General features: G+C 46.6%; 2 protein-coding genes across 3 annotated transcripts in view; both read left to right on the top strand.

Moving 5' to 3' along the window:
- The first annotated feature begins 3,999 nt into the window (after window positions 1-3,999).
- On the top strand, window positions 4,000-11,374 carry acvr2aa (activin A receptor type 2Aa). Of its 2 annotated transcripts, XM_040045322.1 has the most exons (12): window positions 4,000-4,949; window positions 5,343-5,562; window positions 6,224-6,342; window positions 6,462-6,616; window positions 7,190-7,213; window positions 7,511-7,654; window positions 8,645-8,788; window positions 8,987-9,120; window positions 9,203-9,317; window positions 10,011-10,149; window positions 10,462-10,592; window positions 10,744-11,374. In XM_040045322.1, the coding sequence occupies exons 1-12, from the start codon at window positions 4,895-4,897 to the stop codon at window positions 10,933-10,935; spliced, it is 1,572 nt and encodes a 523-aa protein (XP_039901256.1). In that variant the 5' UTR covers window positions 4,000-4,894; the 3' UTR covers window positions 10,936-11,374. The 2 variants fall into 2 exon arrangements, with proteins under 2 accessions (XP_039901256.1, XP_039901257.1); XM_040045323.1 differs by lacking the exon at window positions 7,190-7,213 and having other exon boundaries at window positions 4,002-4,949; window positions 10,744-10,935.
- A 3,048-nt stretch (window positions 11,375-14,422) lies between these two features.
- LOC120742178 (kinesin heavy chain-like) overlaps window positions 14,423-19,704 on the top strand; it is a 77,511-nt gene continuing 72,229 nt past the window's right edge. Inside the window, exon 1 of the mRNA XM_040045321.1 lies at window positions 14,423-15,167. Within this exon, the coding sequence (XP_039901255.1) occupies window positions 15,036-15,167 (132 nt within the window). The 5' untranslated portion in view covers window positions 14,423-15,035. The remainder of the gene's footprint in view (window positions 15,168-19,704) is intronic.

Genomic DNA, 19,704 nt, shown 5'->3' with positions numbered 1-19,704 from the left:
TATGACATTTTTGTTTCACCATTCATTAACCGAGAGAAGTCATCGTTTAAATATGTTAAATTTTTCTTTAAGCAAACAGTATTACTAAGTTCTTCATGACTGGGCGTCCTCTTTTTTGGAAATCAAAATATGGTCACCCTAGTGTGCTTTCATTAAGAAATCGTGGTGGTAAAATGTGCAGACTATCCAGAAGCACTGTTCGCCAGACGTGGAGTTTTTAACGCTACATGCCGCCCTTACTATCTGCTGCGGGAGTTGTCAGCTGTGTTTTTGGTCATTGTTTACATCCAGCCACGCGCTAACTCCGCAGCAGCGCTCGGCAAACTCCTTGACGACATCAGCGCATTAGAGACAACTCATTGAGACGCTGTTTTTATCGTCGCCGGTGACTTTAGTGAGTGCAACTTAAGGACTGTACTCCCAAAATACCATCAACGTGTGGCCATTCCTACCCGTGACAAGAACACCCTGGATAGGGTTGCCAACTCCCTGAAAAATAAATAAGGGACACCTCGTGGCAACCCAGTTCATCCTTCCCAGTGTGGTGAATTTTGTAGCTCTTTTTTTGTGTGTGAAATTGTTTTTTAACCATTTGACTTGAATTTGATTTAAGCAGATGCACATTCTTTGTGATATGACCATATGGGAAACAAATGATCATTTAGCCATTTATTTTTAGCTCAAAATGACAACATTAACACAGTAAAACAGGTCTCTTTCTTAAACAGAAGCCTGCCATGCTTAACTTTTGAGAATATAAGTAAATCTTTCTTTAAAAGAACTCTGTCCTGCTTAACTTAAAATTATATAAATTAATAGAAAACAATAGAACGAAAAATATTCTTGTAACAGTGCACATATAGTGCATTTAGTACAATTGGCTTCAGTTGAGGTATTATTTCAGCTTTTCTAATGCTAATCAGCTGCTCCTGTTTGTAAACCCACTTGTTCCCATGATTAAGCATCTTAACTCATCATCATTATTCATCTATGTATTACTTTTATGTATTAGTCATCTATTTGTTGTAATCATCTATCCTTGCAGTTGTTTATTACACAAAATAAATTATATTCTTACACTTCTGGCCACATAGCGCTGATATTCACTGCACATGCCCATATTAACCTTAACCAGAGGGTTTAAAAAAAACAAACCAGTGTTTACATACCATATCTGCTTCTGCCGTGGCCAGGTGGACAAGAAATTGGTTAAGGGTTCCCCGAGCTTTCACGCCCCTCATGTTCTTCATGTGCCCACCATTAGAAGCATGCCTATGGAAAAAGTGTGCCGGCACACAGTGCAGTGCGCTTTAAAGGTGTTATCGTGCACTTTTCCAGCCAGGTGTTTCCCTTTTCCCATTCCTCCCTGTACTTTTGCAGCCTTTTTTTTCTTTCTCTGAGCGAACAAACATTGCTGCTCTAATGCTGGGCTTACACTGTGCGATTTTTGGCCCATTTTGAGACGATTTTTGAGTCGTGCGACCGATTTGGTGATCGGCCCGATTTTGGCCTTCATCGTGCATCGTTTAGTATACCCCACGTATACTAAACGATGCACGATGAAGCGGCACGATGAAGGTCGCATAACGAGAAGCGGCTGTGTCACCACAGCCGCTCACACTGCTCACGCGCAAACACGTAAACGTCGGTGAAAAAGATGGAGCAGCATGGCTGTGCAGCCTGTGATCTGGACACAAGCGATGGAGGCACAACTTGTAGAACTTTGGAAAGCTCATCCGAGCCTTTTCGATGTGGCATCACAAAAGTATCACGACCACAACAACCGTGAAAATAGTTGGATCTACATTGCTGCTCAATCACAGCTGCCTGATCAATGTTTTTCATTAGCAATTTAGCAAAGTTGATGGTGGTGGTGTGCGTGTCTGTGTGAGTGAAAGACAGAGAGAGCGACAGATTTTCTGTTATAACTTTCATGTTATGGAGGCACAGTGTGAGCACTCAGGTCTCATCAGAGCATCGGGCTGTATAGTGTGAGACCCTGCATCGTGACCTACCAACTTCTAACCCCTACGAGTCAATCGTGCAGTTTGAGCAGGAGCTGAATAACGTGACTGAAAAAAAAATCGCACAGTGTCTGCCCAGCTTTAGGTGTACTGTCGTCCGAGACTTGCACCACAGTGTCGGCGTTTGTTTCCCTGTTGGCCATGCTTCTTGTTGTGGTCATCTGTTGTCTTCCAGTATTTTCTCCGTAAGCGACCTTTCCTCGACCAATGAGATGAGCGGTAATCTGAATTGTCATACTCGAATTGTCATAAGTGTGCTGTCAGCTCATTGGTCACAAAGCAGGAGAGGGGCTGGGAATTATGTTTTCAAACAAAGCGTTAATTCCATAAACATTTATAGACTACTTTTGATTCTCACTGTATTACGGGACAAAGTGCGTCCCTTATTAGCTCAATACGGGACGTGTACTTTTGTTTCTAAATACGGGACGATTCCGTTTTTTAAGGGACGGTTGGCAACCCTAACCCTGGATCATATTTACAGCAACATACAGGGCTGCACCACGTCCTCACTCTGGACAGTCTGATCACATCTCCCTGTTCATGTACCCGGCTTACAGACAGAAACTGAAACCATCAAACCTGTGAAACTGTGGACCCCAGAGACTGCGAGTATCCGACAGGACTGTTTTGCCCAAACAGACTGGGATGTGTTTCAAACTGCAGCCACCAAGGGGAACTGCTCTGTCAATATATGCAGGTTTTAGATGTGTCCTTGATCCATCACAGCTGATTTAAATGGCTAAATTACCTCCTCAACATGTCTTGAAGTTCTCCAGAAGCCCAGTAATAAACTAATCATTTTTTTCAGGTGTGCTGACCCAGGGTGATATCTAAAACCTGCAGAACACCAGCTCTCAAAGCCTGGAGTTGGACACCCCTGCAGTATGCCTACTTTAGGTACCTGGGTGTCTACATCACTGAGAACCTCACCTGGACACTGAACACCCCACAGCTGGTCAAGAAGGCTCAGCAGCGGCTGTGTTTCCTGAGGAGGCTGAGGAAATTTGGTATGTCGGCCAAGATCCTCAGCAGGTTCTACAGCTGTACTGTGGAGAGCATCCTGACCAGCTGCATCACTGCATGGTACAGCAGCACTACTGCTATGGACCGCAAACGCCTGCAGGGAGTGATAACAACTGCAGAGAAGATCATCAGGACCCCGGTGCCCTCTCTGCAGGGCTTCTACCATCGCACAGTCCAGAGGAGAGCTGCCTCCATCCTCAAAGACCCCACACACCCCCAACACGGACTGTTCACACTTCTGCCCTCAAGACAAAGGTTTAGAAGTGTGAAATCCAGAACATCTCGACTCAACAACTCCTTCTTCCCCACTGCCATCAGACTCTTGAACAGCTGACCTATTTTAACAGTAATAATATTTTTTTGTACATCAGGTCATCTCACACATTGCTCTTTTGCACATAAATCTATTTAATACTTCAGATGTTTTCTCCATTTATTTATTCATGCTATTTGTATTTTAGCTATTTGTACATATTAACCAGTCTGCCTGTGGACAGCAGACAAAAAATTTCATTGTACAGAGTAATGCTTTTTCTTGCACACATGACAACAAACGCTTTGAATCCTTGAATTAGATGAATTTGGTGTTAGAAGTGAAGAAGCTTCTTGGATGAGAAGTGAAATGTCTTCAAGATGTTAAAGAAGACCAGACGTTTTTCTTTCCAAGCCCCTTAGCCTACCATGACCTGGATTACTGAGGACCTACATGATGTTAGTTCAGTCGCTAACTGCTGTTTCCACCACCAAGTGACGAAACAAGTTTAAAGTATAAATCTCAAAGGCCAGAAAGTTTATAAAGCATTTTTATATTTTTTACGTTTTATTTGGATTATAGTACAAAAAAAATAATAAAAAATAGTTTTACTGAATTTTGATTGGTTTATGGAGGTTTCTTTCCGCTTTTATTTTTCTCCATTTTTCTGACAGCCCACCAACCTCTTTCCAGTGGGCGGGGCTTTTCCCTCATTCCATGGACTCTACACACAAACACGGCTATTCATTGGTGAATAAATGGGGCTCCGGATTGTTCTAGGCATCCTATTGGTTTTTGCAGGTGCCCGTCAGATGATCGTGTACGCTGTGACAGGTGACTTTGGAAGACTGTGAAAAAAAACAAACTGATCGCAGCGTAGCCGCCATCTTCCTCCTGCTGTCGGCCTCAGAGTGTGGAGTGGAAGTAATACGGAGACTAGGTGAGGGGGAGGCGGACAGGTCGGCTGTACGCTGTGAGCCAGTCCGGGATCGTTCACACGGCGCTTCCTCCCGCTGAGCGAACAGACGGGACGCGGATGCGGTTTGAGGTTTTCCTCCTCGGAGCTAAGCTAAAGGGTAGCCGGGCCAGCTAGCATCCGTGTGACCGAGCAGTGATAATCAGAGGCGGGCTGAGGCTACACCTCCGCCCGGCTCTCTGCGGGGAGGTGAGTTTGATCCAGGGTCACAGCACGGCTGAGGCTTCGCGGAGAATGGTGCAGGGGTCCAAGGTGAACTGTGCTTCATGGCCGGAGGTTCGCTAATGGAGTTACTCCAGATCAATCCTCTGATTGATAACCTGTCACTTCGTCGATAAACCGATTTCTGCAGCATAAACCTTTACAGCACCGCTCCAACCCGGCGAGCAGCCTGTACTGGTCCTCAGGTCCGGATCTCCTGACAGCGCACCATGTCTCAGGGCCTGCCCAGCTCCTGGGACCCTCTTCCCGAGTGCGCTCACGGGGCGTCCCGGTGAACGGACCGCAACCGCTGCTTCGACTGGGACATGGTTCCGGTGCCCGGAGTCCTGTTGTCAGTCAGAGGGAGCGTAATCCCGGATTAGGATTGAAACTAGGATTTATCTGAGCAGCACCATGGGATCCGCCACCAGGCTGGCCTTCAGCGTCCTCCTAATCACCTGCTCCTCAGGTGAGCACACCTGGGTCTAACATCATCACAGACACAATCGATTAGAAACCAGAGTGTAATTCTGATGTCACAGGAAACAAGCCCCAGTAAATAACTCTAAACTGCTTTGATCCTAATCCAGGCTCAGAGCTAAGATAGGCTAGAGCAGTCAGCTGTGTGTCAGTGATGCTGTCTGCTCACTGAAACGCCCCAGGGCAGCTATCCAGCAGCTTTATTTCAATGGTGTATATCATATATAGGTGATCTTCAACCACAGGTCACCTCAGACCTGCAGAAAACCTGCTGATCAGATATTGGTCAGTTATTGATTAGCTCTTGAGCTGACAAGAAACAGCTGATCTGTACCTGTTTCAGTCACTCTCACGATGCTGTATGCTTCCTCTGCCTCCTCAGGTGCAATCCTGGGCCACACTCAGACTCAGACCTGTGTGCTGTACAGCTACAGCTCCTCCTCCTCCTCAGTGGAGGGCCGAGGGAACATCAGCGGCGTGGAGATCTGCTCCGGGCAGAAGGATAAGCGGCAGCACTGCTTCGCCACCTGGAGGAACACCTCCGGTCAGGTGACCGTGGTCAAACAGGGCTGCTGGCTTGATGACCCTAGCTGCTATGACAGGTAGGTGGGGCCAGAGAGGTCATGCTCAGGTAACAACAGGAAGTAAAGGAGCACCTCTGTGGTTCAACAGGAGGATAGCAGAGTTTAGACCTGATCGGTTTATTGATTGATGATGCTCCCAGACCTGAACCTGACTTTGTTCGAGTACAGAGTGGTGATTTTATAAGTCCCCTCAGGGCAGGTGTGTTCAGGTGTATGTCTACCTGTAGTTGAATTGGTTTGCCTACGTGTTGCTGTAGGTTCACTCGGAGGACCAGAGTGATTTCAGGAGAAGAAGAGCTAGCTCACACTCACACACTCCGAATTAGTTAGATAGCACTAAGAACTTAGAAAAGTGTTTGTGTGAATGAGCGAGTTGTATAAAGCGCTTTGAGTGCTCAGAGTAGAAAAGCGCTATATAAGAACCAGTCCATTTACCATTACCTGTCACCAGTCACCCCATGTATCAATCAGAGCAAGTGATCAGTTTTCATATGTGAACTGAGAGGTGCTGTAAAAGCTCACCTGTGTGAGCTCATGTGTGAGGTCACTTGAGAGTTCAGTGATAAAGCTGAAAGATATTAGTGCGTGTGAGGAGGAGGAGACATCAATTGGGAGGGGGGGGTTACTTGAGTATGGTGACTCACGTGTGCATCAGCTCATCTGTGCTGTTTCCTGATAGGTGGGAGTGTGTCGAGAGGAAGGAGTCCCCTGACGTCTTTTTCTGCTGCTGTGAGGGAAGTCTGTGCAACCAGAAGTTCTTCTACCTGCCCAACAGCAACTACACGCCGCCGCTGCCCCGTACGTACCTGCTCATCTCGCACCTTATTCTGAAAATCTTTGATGTTAAAACAGAACCTTATAGTGAAAAGCCTCCTGTACTTCATGTTGTAACCTCTTTTCCGTGTGTGTTTCCATAGCGACAAATATCCCACTCACACTGCGACCCCCGGTGGTCACCGCGCTGATGTATTCGCTGCTCCCCATCATGGCCGTTGCCATCATCGTCCTGCTGTCCTTTTGGATGTACCGACACCACAAACTGGCCTACCCACCTGTGCTGGTGCCCACACAGGTGAGACCTCCTGTGAGGAGTGGGTCATGTGACAGTCAGGTGACTTCCTGCTCTGAGTTTAAAAAATGAGGAACAAACTTTTACAATAAATGCTTCATAACAGCTTTAATCAGCTGTCTGTTCTACAGGAAGTCCCAGCAGCAAGTGAACAAACTCGTTCCAGGTAAACACTGAAGCCAGGTGTACTGATCAGGTGTTTGTCCTGACATGTTCCTGCTGCTTAGTCCAATCAGGAAGTCAGGAACACCTTCAGGTTGACGTTCAAAATAAAAGACCTGAAGCATTCGCAGGGTGATCAGGAAAAACACTGTTTCCACGGTAACAGCACACAGAGCTGGTGTTTGTTGTAGTTTTTAACAGCATCATCAACTCTGTCACGTGACTGTGTCATGTGACATGGATGCTCTTTTTGTTACCTGTCTCTTCACCTCTGGGGTGGGAGGGGCTAAGACGCGAGGAGGCGGTGACACATAGCTGGAGTAGTGAGGCAATGCTGATGTTTCAGAGGGAGGCTGTGAGTTAGCTCCACCTCTTCCTGTCTGTGTGACTCTGAGCTGTTTCTTTGCCTCTCAGCACGCCTTTCACATCATGGTCGAGGTAAGGAGACCCACTGAGCGTGCTCTGTCACCACCCGCCTTGTGTTCTCCCACTTTGGGTCTCTGAGCACCTTTATGTTTTGTGTCACATGATGTCTGCACGTCCCGCTCCTTCCTTGCCCTGCATGACTGTGTCAGCACGCCACACCGCCCATCTTTAGGCCAGCCCACTCTCATGGTTCTGTCACTCTGTGTTTTTAATGTACACATGTCCATGTGGGTGTGGCCCGACAGCCCTGACAAGATGTTCTTTATTTTCCTGTATCCTCTGTCTCTGATCTCCACCTGTCTCCCCCAGGAGACCGGCCCCCTGCCCCCCTCCCCCGTCCTGGGACAGAAGCCTCTGCAGTTGCTGGAGCTGAAAGCCAGGGGGCGCTTTGGCCGCGTGTGGAAGGCTCAGCTGCTCAGTGAACACGTCGCCGTCAAGATCTTCCCTGCCCAGGTCAGTGTGTGTGCCGTTAATCTTAGTGTGATATTGATAATACAAGTAGCCCATTTACTACACAAGTGCTTCCAAGCACTTTGGCAAAACGCTTGGCTGTGAGAGGAGCATCAGAGCGTTGGTCTTCACGGCTCTTCTAACATCCAGACACTGATGACCTTCATACAGCTGAGCACCAGCAGTCACATGACTGAAACGCAAACATGTACGCACAGCTCGCACTGCTCATTTAACAACAACAACAAACGGGTCAGATGTGAGAATGATTTTGTTTATTGTCGTAGAAACAGAATAAATGTTAAAAACATTATCTGATCCTTTGTGTGAAGTCTTCATGAGCAGCTGCGCCAGATGTTTCTGCTCCATATACATGAGCACATCTGCATGAGGGAATAATGATGAGCGGAATATTCGTTTCCAAACACAGTGACAGCGCTCCAGTGAGACGTGAAAGTTAAATACAACGATCCAGTTTTGATCAAACAGATTTTCTCTAAAACACTGAAATAAGCCAAACATGATGTTTAACCTCCACTGAGTGGCCAAAGCCTGGGGAGGAGTCAGGGAGACTAAGCCTCGACCTTTTGGTCAGGTGACACCTGGCGAGGCAAACTGGCCGTTCGCCCAGAGGGAGGTGATGTTTGGAAATATCCGTATCTACATTCTCGCCTGAAACATCTTAAGAGTTACTTTGTGTCACAGAAACGGGCACATTTCAAACTTCACTCACAGTTTTAGCTGCTCTCCTCCACCACGGCCACTTTTGAGTTTCAGTTCAGTTTTATTTCCTCAGCGCCAAATCACAACACCAGTCGCCTCGAGGAGCTTCATATTGTAAAGTAGATTCTACAATAACACATATTTTCAGATGAAATGCAACCTAACCCTTTGAATTGATGTCTCACAAGAGCACATGTTGAGAAATTACCTCTGTGTGAGGTCACAGTTGGGCCACGCCCCTGACTACTCTGACCTCTGACCTGTGCTCAGGAGCGTCAGTCCTGGCAGAACGAGTTTGAGATCTTTAGCCTGAGCGGGATGAGACACGAGAACCTGCTGCAGTTCCTCGGCGCTGAGAAGAGAGGCAGCGAGCTGGAAACGGAGCTGTGGCTTGTCACCGCCTACCATCACAAGGTAACAGTGACCCCCGCAGGCCGGAGGTGGAACTGCAGAACACTCCTAAAACTCCATTAGAACCTGGAAGAACGTGGAGCGTAGACAAGTTGGAGCGGGTTCAGTTTGTGAATGTGTGGACAGAAGACTGAGTCACTCTAACAAATTTGACCTCTGACCCTCAGTCTTCACTCTGTGTTCTCCATGACGTGTTCTCAGGGTTCCTTGACTGACCACCTTAAAGCCAACGTTCTCTCCTGGTCTGAACTGTGTCGGATCGCTCAGTCTATGTCCCGAGGCCTGGCCTACCTGCACGAAGACATACCTGCATACAAACCCGCCATCGCACACAGGTACGAGCGTATGGGCACACACACACACACACAGGTGCGTACACACACACACACCTGCCTGACAGCTCTGTGTGTTTTTCAGGGACTTCAAGAGTAAGAACGTCCTGCTTAAGTCCGACCTGACTGCCTGCATCGCCGACTTTGGCCTCGCTCTCAGGTTTGAGGCGGGAAAGTCTCCAGGTGACGCTCATGGACAGGTGTGTCCACCCGAGCTACGCCTCTGTCACGCTTTGTCATTACAGCAGTGAGAGTGTAACAGTCAGTGGAAACAGTGTTTAGCAAATGCATGATGGGGTTCCAGGTACACTGAGGTCCAGGTGAGGACAGTCTGGGTTAGGAAGAAGCAAATAGCTCCATCTGGTGGCTGATGGGTAAATATTCAAGGATGTTTGATAAAAGAAGAATAATTAGTGCTGGGATGTTGAGCTGGCCTGATTGCAGCTGTGCACAGCAGGGGAGGCGTAGCTGAACGGAGCAAAGTGTCCAGAGTGTGGGGAACCAAAGAGAGAAATGAGAGCAGAGCAGCCAATCAGAGGGTTTGAGGAGGTGGAGCTGCAGAGCGGATGGTGTGATAAACTCACTGCGTTTACATATTAGTAGCAGCTTTGAGGTTGGCTCTAAATGAGCTGTGTTTGTTTACCGGTCACAGCTCGATCTCCACAGTAATGACATCATTTAGATGCTGTTGTGTTATTACAGAGTTTTAAAATATGTGTGAGGACCTGCCATGAGGTCAGAGGGGGCGGGGCTTCAGATAAGTGCTGCGTAACAAGTTCAAACTTTATTGATATCAGTGATGTTATCAATGTCCCCTCCACCAGCTCCTCTGTTCTTTGTAGTTGTGTCACATCACCTCAGTAAACAGCTGATCTGGTTCCTGTCTGTGTCAGGTGGGGACCAGGAGGTACATGGCCCCAGAGGTCCTGGAGGGCGCCATCAACTTCCAGAGAGACTCCTTCCTGAGGATCGACATGTACGCTGTGGGGCTGGTGCTGTGGGAGCTCGCGTCACGCTGCAAAGCTGCTGACGGTATGAAACGCCAGAAGGTCACCTGACTCACCAGGTCAGCACGTCAAAATTTAACAACAGCCCCGGCCTAGGCCTGGCCGGGGTCACGCCTGGTTGGTTGTTAAAGTTTGACCTGCTTACAAAGAATGGTTATGTGACATGTGAGGAAACTGACATGAGCATGTCGTTGTGGTCGGTGGAGGCCAACGCCGCCGTCCTGTGTTTACGTCTTCACCTGCTTTGTGTGTGTGTGTGTGTGTGTGTGTGTGTGTGTGTGGGGCAAAGTGAAGACTGTCATTGACTGATCCGCACACCTGGTTTTCTGTGGTTCAGGTCCAGTAGATGAGTACCTGCTGCCCTTTGAGGAGGAGGCGGGTCAGCATCCATCTCTGGAGGACATGCAGGAGGTGGTCGTCTACAAGAAGCTCAGGCCCACAATCAGAGAGTGCTGGCAGAAGCACGCCGTGAGTCACTACGCACAATGCACCAGCACATTACCCACAGCCGATGCATTTGTTTGAAGCATCAGGATGACCTCACCGCTGGGGTAGTTTATAAAGAAACAAGTGCTATGTTTGACCTCTGATCCAGGTCTCCTCTCTGCCCCCCCGGCAGGGTCTGGCTCTCCTCTGTGAGACGATGGAGGAGTGCTGGGATCATGAGGCGGAGGCGCGGCTGTCAGCGGGCTGCGTGGAGGAGCGCGTCGTGCAGATGCAGCAGTCGAGCGTCACGGCCCACGAGGAGATTGTCACGGTTGTCACCATGGTGACCAACGTGGACTACCCGCCCAAAGAGTCAAGCTTATGATCAGTCAGAGCAGGGCAGGGACGCCAAAATAAAAGACTTCATGTAGGATGGAGAGTACAGATGTCAGAATAAAAGAACAAAGCCTGTGACTGTGCTACAGGTGTACAGGCTCGTGCAGGTAAGCACAGCTGATTGGGTCATCAGCAGGAAGTCTGATCAGGAACAGAGACTAACTTTATTCCTTTTTTCACCTCCTGGAGCTGACAATCGCGTCCGCCATGAACCTTTTCACCTCCGATGACCTAGTCTCTCAGTCCTCGCCGCCAAGAGGTCGGTCTGACCTTCTGTTTCGTCTCGGGGTCAAACTCAGTTCTAGTAAAGCTGCTACATGTGGTCTCATTGAGTCAGAGTCAGGTGAGGACATCAGGAAACAATCATGTGATCAGATGTATTGATTATCGGAGAATAAAAACATCAATCGGTTTTACAGGAACACAAACAGAGCCGTGTTTTTATTTTCAAACACTAATTTCCTGTGTGTGTGTGTGTGTGTGTGTGTGTGTGTGTGTGTGTGTGTGTGTGTGTGTGTGTGTGTGAGAGAGAGAGAGAGAGACAGACATGTAAGCTGACCTCTGACCTCAGCATTGTTTACTGATCCTGAGTTCTACATAAGACGTGCATGCTGTGGAGACCATGCTTCTGTGTGATGCCATCTGAGTAGGCGGGGTCAGACTTAGGAGTCTCTTAGAGAAACAGGAAGTCATTTGATCATCAGGACAGGCTTTGATTGGTTGGTTATTTGGCAGCTGAACTCTTTGGGTGTCACCTTAAGCTGAGCAGCTGGAGGTCAAAGGTCAGCAGGACTGTTTTAACCTCAGATGATGCCGATGATGTCAGCGAACACATCACTAAACCTGTGCTGCATTCAGGGCGTCTGTTTTCTGACTGCTGAATCTGTTCAGATGAGAACATGTTGCATTCAGGTCCCTGTGCAAATCGAGGATCGGGTTTCCTGATTGGTTTCAAATATCCCGACATCAGGCTCAGGTCACGTGATCATTGTTCTGAACTCGATCAGGTAATCCAGACTTTCTCAATCAGCTCTAAGCATGGTTACAGGAAGGAGGCGGAGTCAGAAGCATGGACAGATGTGCTGACAGCAGGTATATGAGGATCAAACACCTGCAGACAGAGCAGCAGGGACTGATGGAGCTGATGGCACTATCACACTCTGACATCACTGCTGTGAGTGATGTCATCAGTTCACAGGTGCCGTTACTGTAGCTGCACGCCTGACGGATCAAACACACCTGAGAGTGAAGTCAGTCTACAAACTTCAGTTAACTTTAAAGTCTGCATCAACAAAGTAATGCTTTACTGTACTCAAAATTACTCTAAATTCAGTAATTTGTTGTTTGTTCTGTTGTTTGTGTGCTACAAAGGCTCTTCAGTTCTTTGCAGATAGAAAGGAAACAAACAGGTTTTTTTTTTTCTTCCTGCTACAATCATCTGATTTCAGTTGGTGTGTGGAAGGACAAGAATGGTGGAGCGGTCTACAGCGATCGATAGATATGGATGTGACCTTTATTTTTATTGCACAAAAGAAGAGAGCAACCGTAAAGTGCAGTACTGTGTCCAGGACAAACAGCTGCAAACATCTGGGCAGACGTGTTCATCTGGATGTTTTCAGTGGGAGAAACTTTACATCAGATGACTACAGGTTTCCAACCTTATTAACAAAATCACAGAAACCAAACAACCTCTGACTAAACGGATGGCACAACACGGAAGAGCTCAAGGAACTAACCTCCCAGCCCATTGTTCAGTGGTGCTAGTGTCAGTCATCATACAAATGTCATGTTTATAAGGTGGGAAACCTGCAGTCAGCTGAGACTGAAGACGTTACCTGGCTAATGATGAAAGGTCCAGATGAACAGAATCCACTTTTTGAGATTACTGCTTTGTATTTTATTGGCTCAGGGGTTCACGTGTGAAGAGTTGGGGGTTTGATACCTGGTGTTAGTGTGGTCCTGAGACTGGAAGGTTGAACCAGGAAGTGTGTGTGCTGCAAGTCCTGTGCTGAGCCAATGGCAATAAAGGAACAGCTGCACTGTGATTCAAATGCTTTTTAGAGCAGCAGCGTGCTGTGTGAAACACTGCCCCCTGCTGGTAAACCCCAAAATGAAAGCAGTGGTGACGGCAGCAGCCTGACTGCCTGTGGGGTTTGATCAAAGAGGAGGAAGTGTGTCTGTAGGTTCTCAGTCCTCCAGGTCAAGGTGATCTAAGGAAACGACTGGATGTATTTCTGATTCCTGAAGATGTTTCACAGACTGAAGCTTCTTCAGTTCTAAAACCAGATGGTGGAGCGTCACAGGTATTTAACCCATAGTGGGAGTTGTACCTTTTTGACCCACTGCTGACCATGTGCCTCATCACATGAGCCAAGGTGTGAAAAAGGCTCGGAAGTGAATTTCTTCACTGTATCCTGTTTATCCCACAAACCTAACAGTGAATCATTTTCTGCTGCAGAAGAAGAAACCAGAACATTTAACTGTGTGGTCATCATTATTATTATCATTATTATTATTATTATTATTGATGCTGTTGTTGTACGCTCTGTGATGTAAGAGAGTTTGATCTGTTTATGAAAATCATCATGTCCTCTGATTGGTCATCAGTCGTCCAACCTCTTCTGATTGTTTATGTTTTGAAGCAGTCTGAGATCATCACTCAGTAGTAATAGAGGTGACGACGGGAACATCATGTTCAATCTCCGAGCACGCTCAGGTTAGAGGTGTTTTGATGCGTAGCGTGGGCGATGTAGCTCGACCTCCTTCAGTCAGAGGATGAACTGGAGACGAATGACGAGTGGAACGTAGATCAGTGGATATACTGATCACAGGCACACGTGTTTCTTCTGTTTTCAGATATTTGCCAACTAAATTAAATTTGAATTAAAATTTATATGTTGATATATGTTAACCCTCATTCTGCCGGTATATTTAGCATACCGAGTATTGACGCCTTTCTGGGGACTCAAAACTAATTTACTGTGAAATTTAATATGTTCTAATAAAATGTCCACCCATCCATCCAGATGTTGCTAACAACATGTGCTGGGTAGGTCTGCCTACTTAAATATAATGTAATCTTTATTCCATTTTAAACAGAAAACAGCTGATACAGGGGTGTGTCATACTGAATTTATGGTTTGAAAGTAAAAAACTGTCCTCATTGAGTATTTCTACACAGTGGTGTTAATGCCGTTACTCCAGGAGCGTAACCGAATACTTCTAGAGATCAGATCATCAATGACCCTGAGCATACTCTGATTTATCGGGAAAATTCTGATTTTTGAAACGGGAATGTTTCTCAAGCCTTCTGAAAATCCACCAATCCTCTTCTGCTTGTTCTCGTCAGGGTCTCGGGGGCGGGAACTGGAGGCTAGCCCAGCTTCCATAGTGCAAGAGGCAGGGTACGGTGTGTCACAGGGTCACACACAGAGAGAGAGAGAGAGAGAGAGAGAGAGAGAGAAAGAGAGACACAGACAACCATTTGCACTCATATTCACACCTATGGCTAATTTAGAATCACCCCACTAACTACACGTGTTACACAACTGTGGGAGAAGCACCTGGAGAGAACCTGCACACTCCACAACAAAGGCCCCGCCCAGGTGGGGGCCAAACCTCCATCCTGTTCCTCTTATGAGGCAGCAGTGCTAACCACTGTTCCACCTTATCACACATTTATTTCTAAATTAATAAACTTTGTTCTATTCACTTATTTTAAAAACCCCTCTGACAAAAAAAAAGTATAAATGTTTATATGAGTTTTATTTTGTATCAATTTAGTTTTTCAGGGAAAAAGTCGATGAAGTCTTAAAGAGCCTAAAACGTCATGAGTCAAATATCACCCATTTGGCTTTAACCCGAACTAAATCATCTTCACGCCGGATGTGAAGGAGGACTTCATGTCCCATGGTTCTTTGCGGCTCGGTGGTCCAGGGTGGACCTGTGAGAGGTGGAGCCTTCAGCCTCCTGATGGAGAAGCAGTAACGGGAGATCGCAGTCTCTGAACGGACCGTGTGGACCCGAACCAGAGCCGAGGCTCCCGGTTTGTGTGCGTTTCCGCGTGCGTGTCGGTGCTTCTTGTCGGTGATGGAGGCGGCGGAGGGTGGCGTGTGCGGGGTGAAGGTGATGTGTCGCTTCAGGCCGCTGAACGAGGCGGAGCGGAATCGCGGAGACAAAAACATCCCGAAATTTAACGGAGAGGACACCGTGGTGGTGTCGGTGAGTACGCCCGCTCGCTCTCTCTCTCGCTCTCTCTCTCTCTCCTTCTCTCTCTCTCTCCCTCTCTCCCACACACACACACCGCCACGGTGTGTGTGTTGTTTAGTGTGCAAACAAACCTGCTGTGTGTAACTGCAGAACCACTGCACGCTGCTCCTCCTTAAATCAATCAGTGCATTGTTTGCATTGATCAATCAGGAGCAGCTGCTTCAAAACAGGAGAGTCAAACATGTTCACTGCAGTTCTATTTATACAGCGCCAAATCACAGCAACAGTCGCCTCAAGGTAGATCCTACAATAATAACAGTCATATGACCCCCTATGAGCAAGCACTTTGGTGACAGTGGGAAGGAAAAACTCCCTTTTAACAGGAAGAAACCTCGACAGAACCAGGCTCAGGGAGGGGCGGGGCCATCTGCTGCTACCGGTTGGGGTGAGAGAAGGAAGACAGGATAAAGACATGCTGTGGATGAGAGACAGATTAATAACAGATACGATTCAATGCAGAGAGGACTATTAACACATAGGCTTTTTCCCAATTCAGGGTTTGCATCCTTTGGAGGATAAGGGCCTTCGCTGTGGACCGTGAAGGCCGGAAGTGCGATGCTTGTGAAATGGGATGGTCTATCTTCCGTTGCACTGCTCATGTTGCCTAGCAACCATGATAATAACTGCTGGAAACATTTCATCCGGCATTGTTTGACAGAAATGAAGGACAAATTTCTTTTGTTCATCTGTTTGTTTTACATGAGCTCTGTTTGATTTGATAAGTATCTGAGGCTGAGACCACGGGGCTGTAAAAACATGATTGTTGGGCTTCATTTCTGTACTGAACAGTTGTTTTACGATTAGCTAATACATAACAATTAGCTAATGTTGTTCATGACACTAAAGTCACTTCACTGGTAATGTAAATGTAATATGGCCAATATTAAAGTTATTATTATATTAATCATTATTAGTTATTACCAGTGTTACATTCCCCTGAGGGGTCTAGGCGGTGAGGGGGAAGTAACAAAAAGTGTCCGGGTCAGAAAAAGGAGTCAAGGAGGCAAAAGGGTTAAATTAAATAGTTTTATTAAAGTAGCTCAACTAAAAGAGACGGACAAGTCGCTATCACCATTTAAGAAAACAAACAACTCAGGCGTTGGTCAATAAAGTAAAACATAAGCCAAAAAGAAAGAGCAGCTCACTAGCTGCAAACACAGACATGCAGCTCACTAGCTGAAAACCACCAAAAAACACAGCTCACTAGCTACAAACACTCAGCTCACACGCTGTAACCACACTAATGGCACTCTGGCCCAGAGCTCACCTTTCCCTGGGCTTAAATACTTTTAATTACTGATGTGAGTCAGCTGTGTAACAGGGAAAGGTGGCATCTCAGGCAGAAGAGGTGGTGGGACACGCCCACACAGGCACCTTCAGGAGGAGGCCCTGTTAGGGCCGTAACACCCCCTCCCATAAATACAAACCCGTGGTTTGTCAAATTATTACGATAACCAAAACCAGTCCATAACCGTTTCATCACCAAATTGCAGGCTTTCCACCTACCAAACCCCATAGCCACGGTTAGGCATTGCCTGTGGAAGTTGCCAACCGCATCTCAATGGGTTTATAATACGGACTGAGGGTGGCCGCAGACCCTCAAAACAGTGTCCCATGTGATAGCCAGGGCTTGGAACAATCACATGTGGAGAACCCAGGAGGCAGCTAGCAGGCTTTACTGAAACACTTTGCAGACGATTCCTCAAGTCACCGGTACAGGCATGTTTGTTAGCCAGGGTTGCGGGTCTTACTGGTGGTTTTATACACAGTCTGTCCCCCTGCAGGTCATTTTGAGGACCTGGGAAATTGTCAACCAGCGGCAGCTCAGAGTTAGTTGACCTCTTACTCCGACTACATGACACTACTGAGCAATTATGCTCCAAGTGTAGCCTTTTACTAGGCCGGGCAACCTGGTCGGTTTGAGAACTCTGACTGACTTTTCTCAAAGCAGGCCCTTTTTGCTTGGAGTGTGCTTTCTGTTTGAGTTTCAGCCTCAAACAGTTAGCAACGAGATGTCCAGGTTTGTGGCAGAAGAAACAAAGCTTCATTCAGAGTCTCGAAACCACAACTTTTTCAACCTTGTTAGCTGGCCCACTCTTACCTCGCCAAGATGTACTATGGCACGGAGGGGTATCACATTCTACAGCATTTATTTTATGAGTTAGGGTAAACTCATCTGCCAGTATGGCAGCCTGCTGTAAAGTGGAAACCCTCTGTTCACTTAAATAACAAGCAACACACTCAGGCACTGTGTTCTTAAAGTCCTCTACCAGCACAAGCTCACGTAACGACCCCAAGTCGTTAACCTGGCTTGCAGAGCACCACCTAACAAAAAGCTTCGCCTTGTCCCTAGCGAAGTCAAGATAGGACTGACCCTGTGCCAACTCCAAACCTCGAAAATGCTGCCTATAGGCCTCAGGTACAAGTTCATAGGCTTGGAGGACAGCACTTTTAATCTTCTCATAAACTAGGCCGTCCTGCCTAGACAGACCAGAACAAGCTTCCTGAGCCTTACCCGTGAATTTACACAGCAACATCACCCCCCACATGTCTTCAGGCCACTGTAATGCAGTTGCTATGCTTTCAAACACACTGAAGAAGCTCTCAACACTGGATTCACAGAAAACAGGAACCAGGTGAATGTTATTGCTCACAAACGAGCCTCTAGACACCTGTGCACTAATAGCTGTGTCATCCATTTTGGGGGCAGAGAAGGCTTAGCAAACACACCCTAATTAGGACACCACCACACCCGTCTGCCAACTCACTCAGCGACTACTGAACAATTAACGGAAAACTAAACAACTTACTTTAACTGACCAACTTACCTCTTGCTGCATACACATGAACAAATACAACTTACCCAGTTCCTAAGCACAACAAACTTTACCTACCTATCTTCTGGAGCATGCCGGGCTCGAGGCAAATTGAAAGGCAGAACTTCAGCGACCAGAGCCCTGAATTGCCTACCCCCAACAGGGAACTAATCCCCGCCCAGGATTACTCCAAAAAAAAAAAAAAAAAAAAAAAAAAAAAAAAAAAAAGCAAAATAACAAAAGAGTGCCCGAAGGAAGAACTTAATAAGCTCAGCTGGACACTCACTTAACTGGGAAGTTGGGAATCTCTAAAGGTGAAAAAAAAAAGCAAGATAATCAAAAACCAATTCCAACTCAAAACTCCCTTTTCAACAATCCTGGACGAGCCCCCACTTGTTACGTTCCCCTGAGAGGTCTAGGCGGTGAGGGGGAAGTAACAAAAAGTGTCCAGGTCAGAAAAAAAAAAAAAAGAGTCAAGGAGGCAAAAGGGTTAAATTAAATAGTTTTATTAAAGTAGCTCAACTAAAAGAGACGGACAAGCCGCTATCACCATTTAGGAAAGCAAACAACTCAGGCGTTGGTCAATAAAGTAAAACATAAGCCAAAAAGAAAGAGCAGCTCACTAGCTGCAAACAGACATGCAGCTCACTAGCTGAAAACCACCAAAAAACACAGCTCACTAGCTACAAACACTCAGCTCACACGCTGTAACCACACTAATGGCACTCTGGCCCGGAGCTTTCTTTCTTTCTTTCTTACAGTTATATTGGCGGTTGGCAAACAAGTGAAAGGTGCATTACCACCACCAACTGGTATGGAGTATGGTCTGGAACGACACCCAAAAAAAAAAAAAAAAAAAATTCTCAAATCCTGCCAAACAGGTTCCCCTCTTTTAAAAACTGAAATAAGGCCTGATAACTTTTACTTCCCGATTCCTTCCGCAACGACTCAACCAGATCCAATTTGATTTTTAGGTTACTAAGAGTTTGAATCAAATGTCTCCTCTCAACCTGATACCTCTGACACTGCAACATGACATGTTCTACAGTTTCCTCTACCCCACAGTAATCACATTTGCCAGTACTATTGTAACACACCCAAAGAAAGATTCTAGGTCTGACCAACCGTCTCTGTCGTGGGCAAAAAGATGACAGTCAATAAAATTCTAAAAGATAATTTATTGACAAAAAAATATATCAAGAGATAAAAGATAAAAGAGTCCAGTGTCCCATTTATGAATTATATAAAAAACACACAGTCCCAAGGCCAGAGCCAGCTATGCCACACGGCCAGTTGCACTCCACGTGTTGCCTGTAACAGGGTTAGAAGTTGTCCTTGGAGACCCACCACCCTGCAAGCATATAGCCAGTGGTCACTCCAGCCTCTGCAACTCTGCTACCTTTAGGCTGTGGCATATAATAGGCCCTGGCCTGCACAGAGAGACAAAACGACACTTTCACTATAGAATTCATAGCACAAAATCCATCCATCCCAAACATATCTGATTTCATCACATTACATACCTGCACAGAGAGACAAAACAACACAGCAGTGTTTGTAGTGTGGGCTATAAGTACACCAGTGTATCAGTGCAATCAAGTACACCTGCCTCTAATTAGTCCAACCCCATTCCAGCCATTGGCTCACCAAAAATGTGACACACACACACAAAA

This window comes from Simochromis diagramma, unplaced genomic scaffold (genome assembly GCF_900408965.1).
Source record: "Simochromis diagramma unplaced genomic scaffold, fSimDia1.1 OVJJ01000055.1, whole genome shotgun sequence".
NCBI lineage: Eukaryota > Metazoa > Chordata > Actinopteri > Cichliformes > Cichlidae > Simochromis > Simochromis diagramma.
The sequence above is the reverse complement of the archived record's forward strand: the minus strand, read 5'-3'. Positions and strand labels throughout refer to the sequence as shown.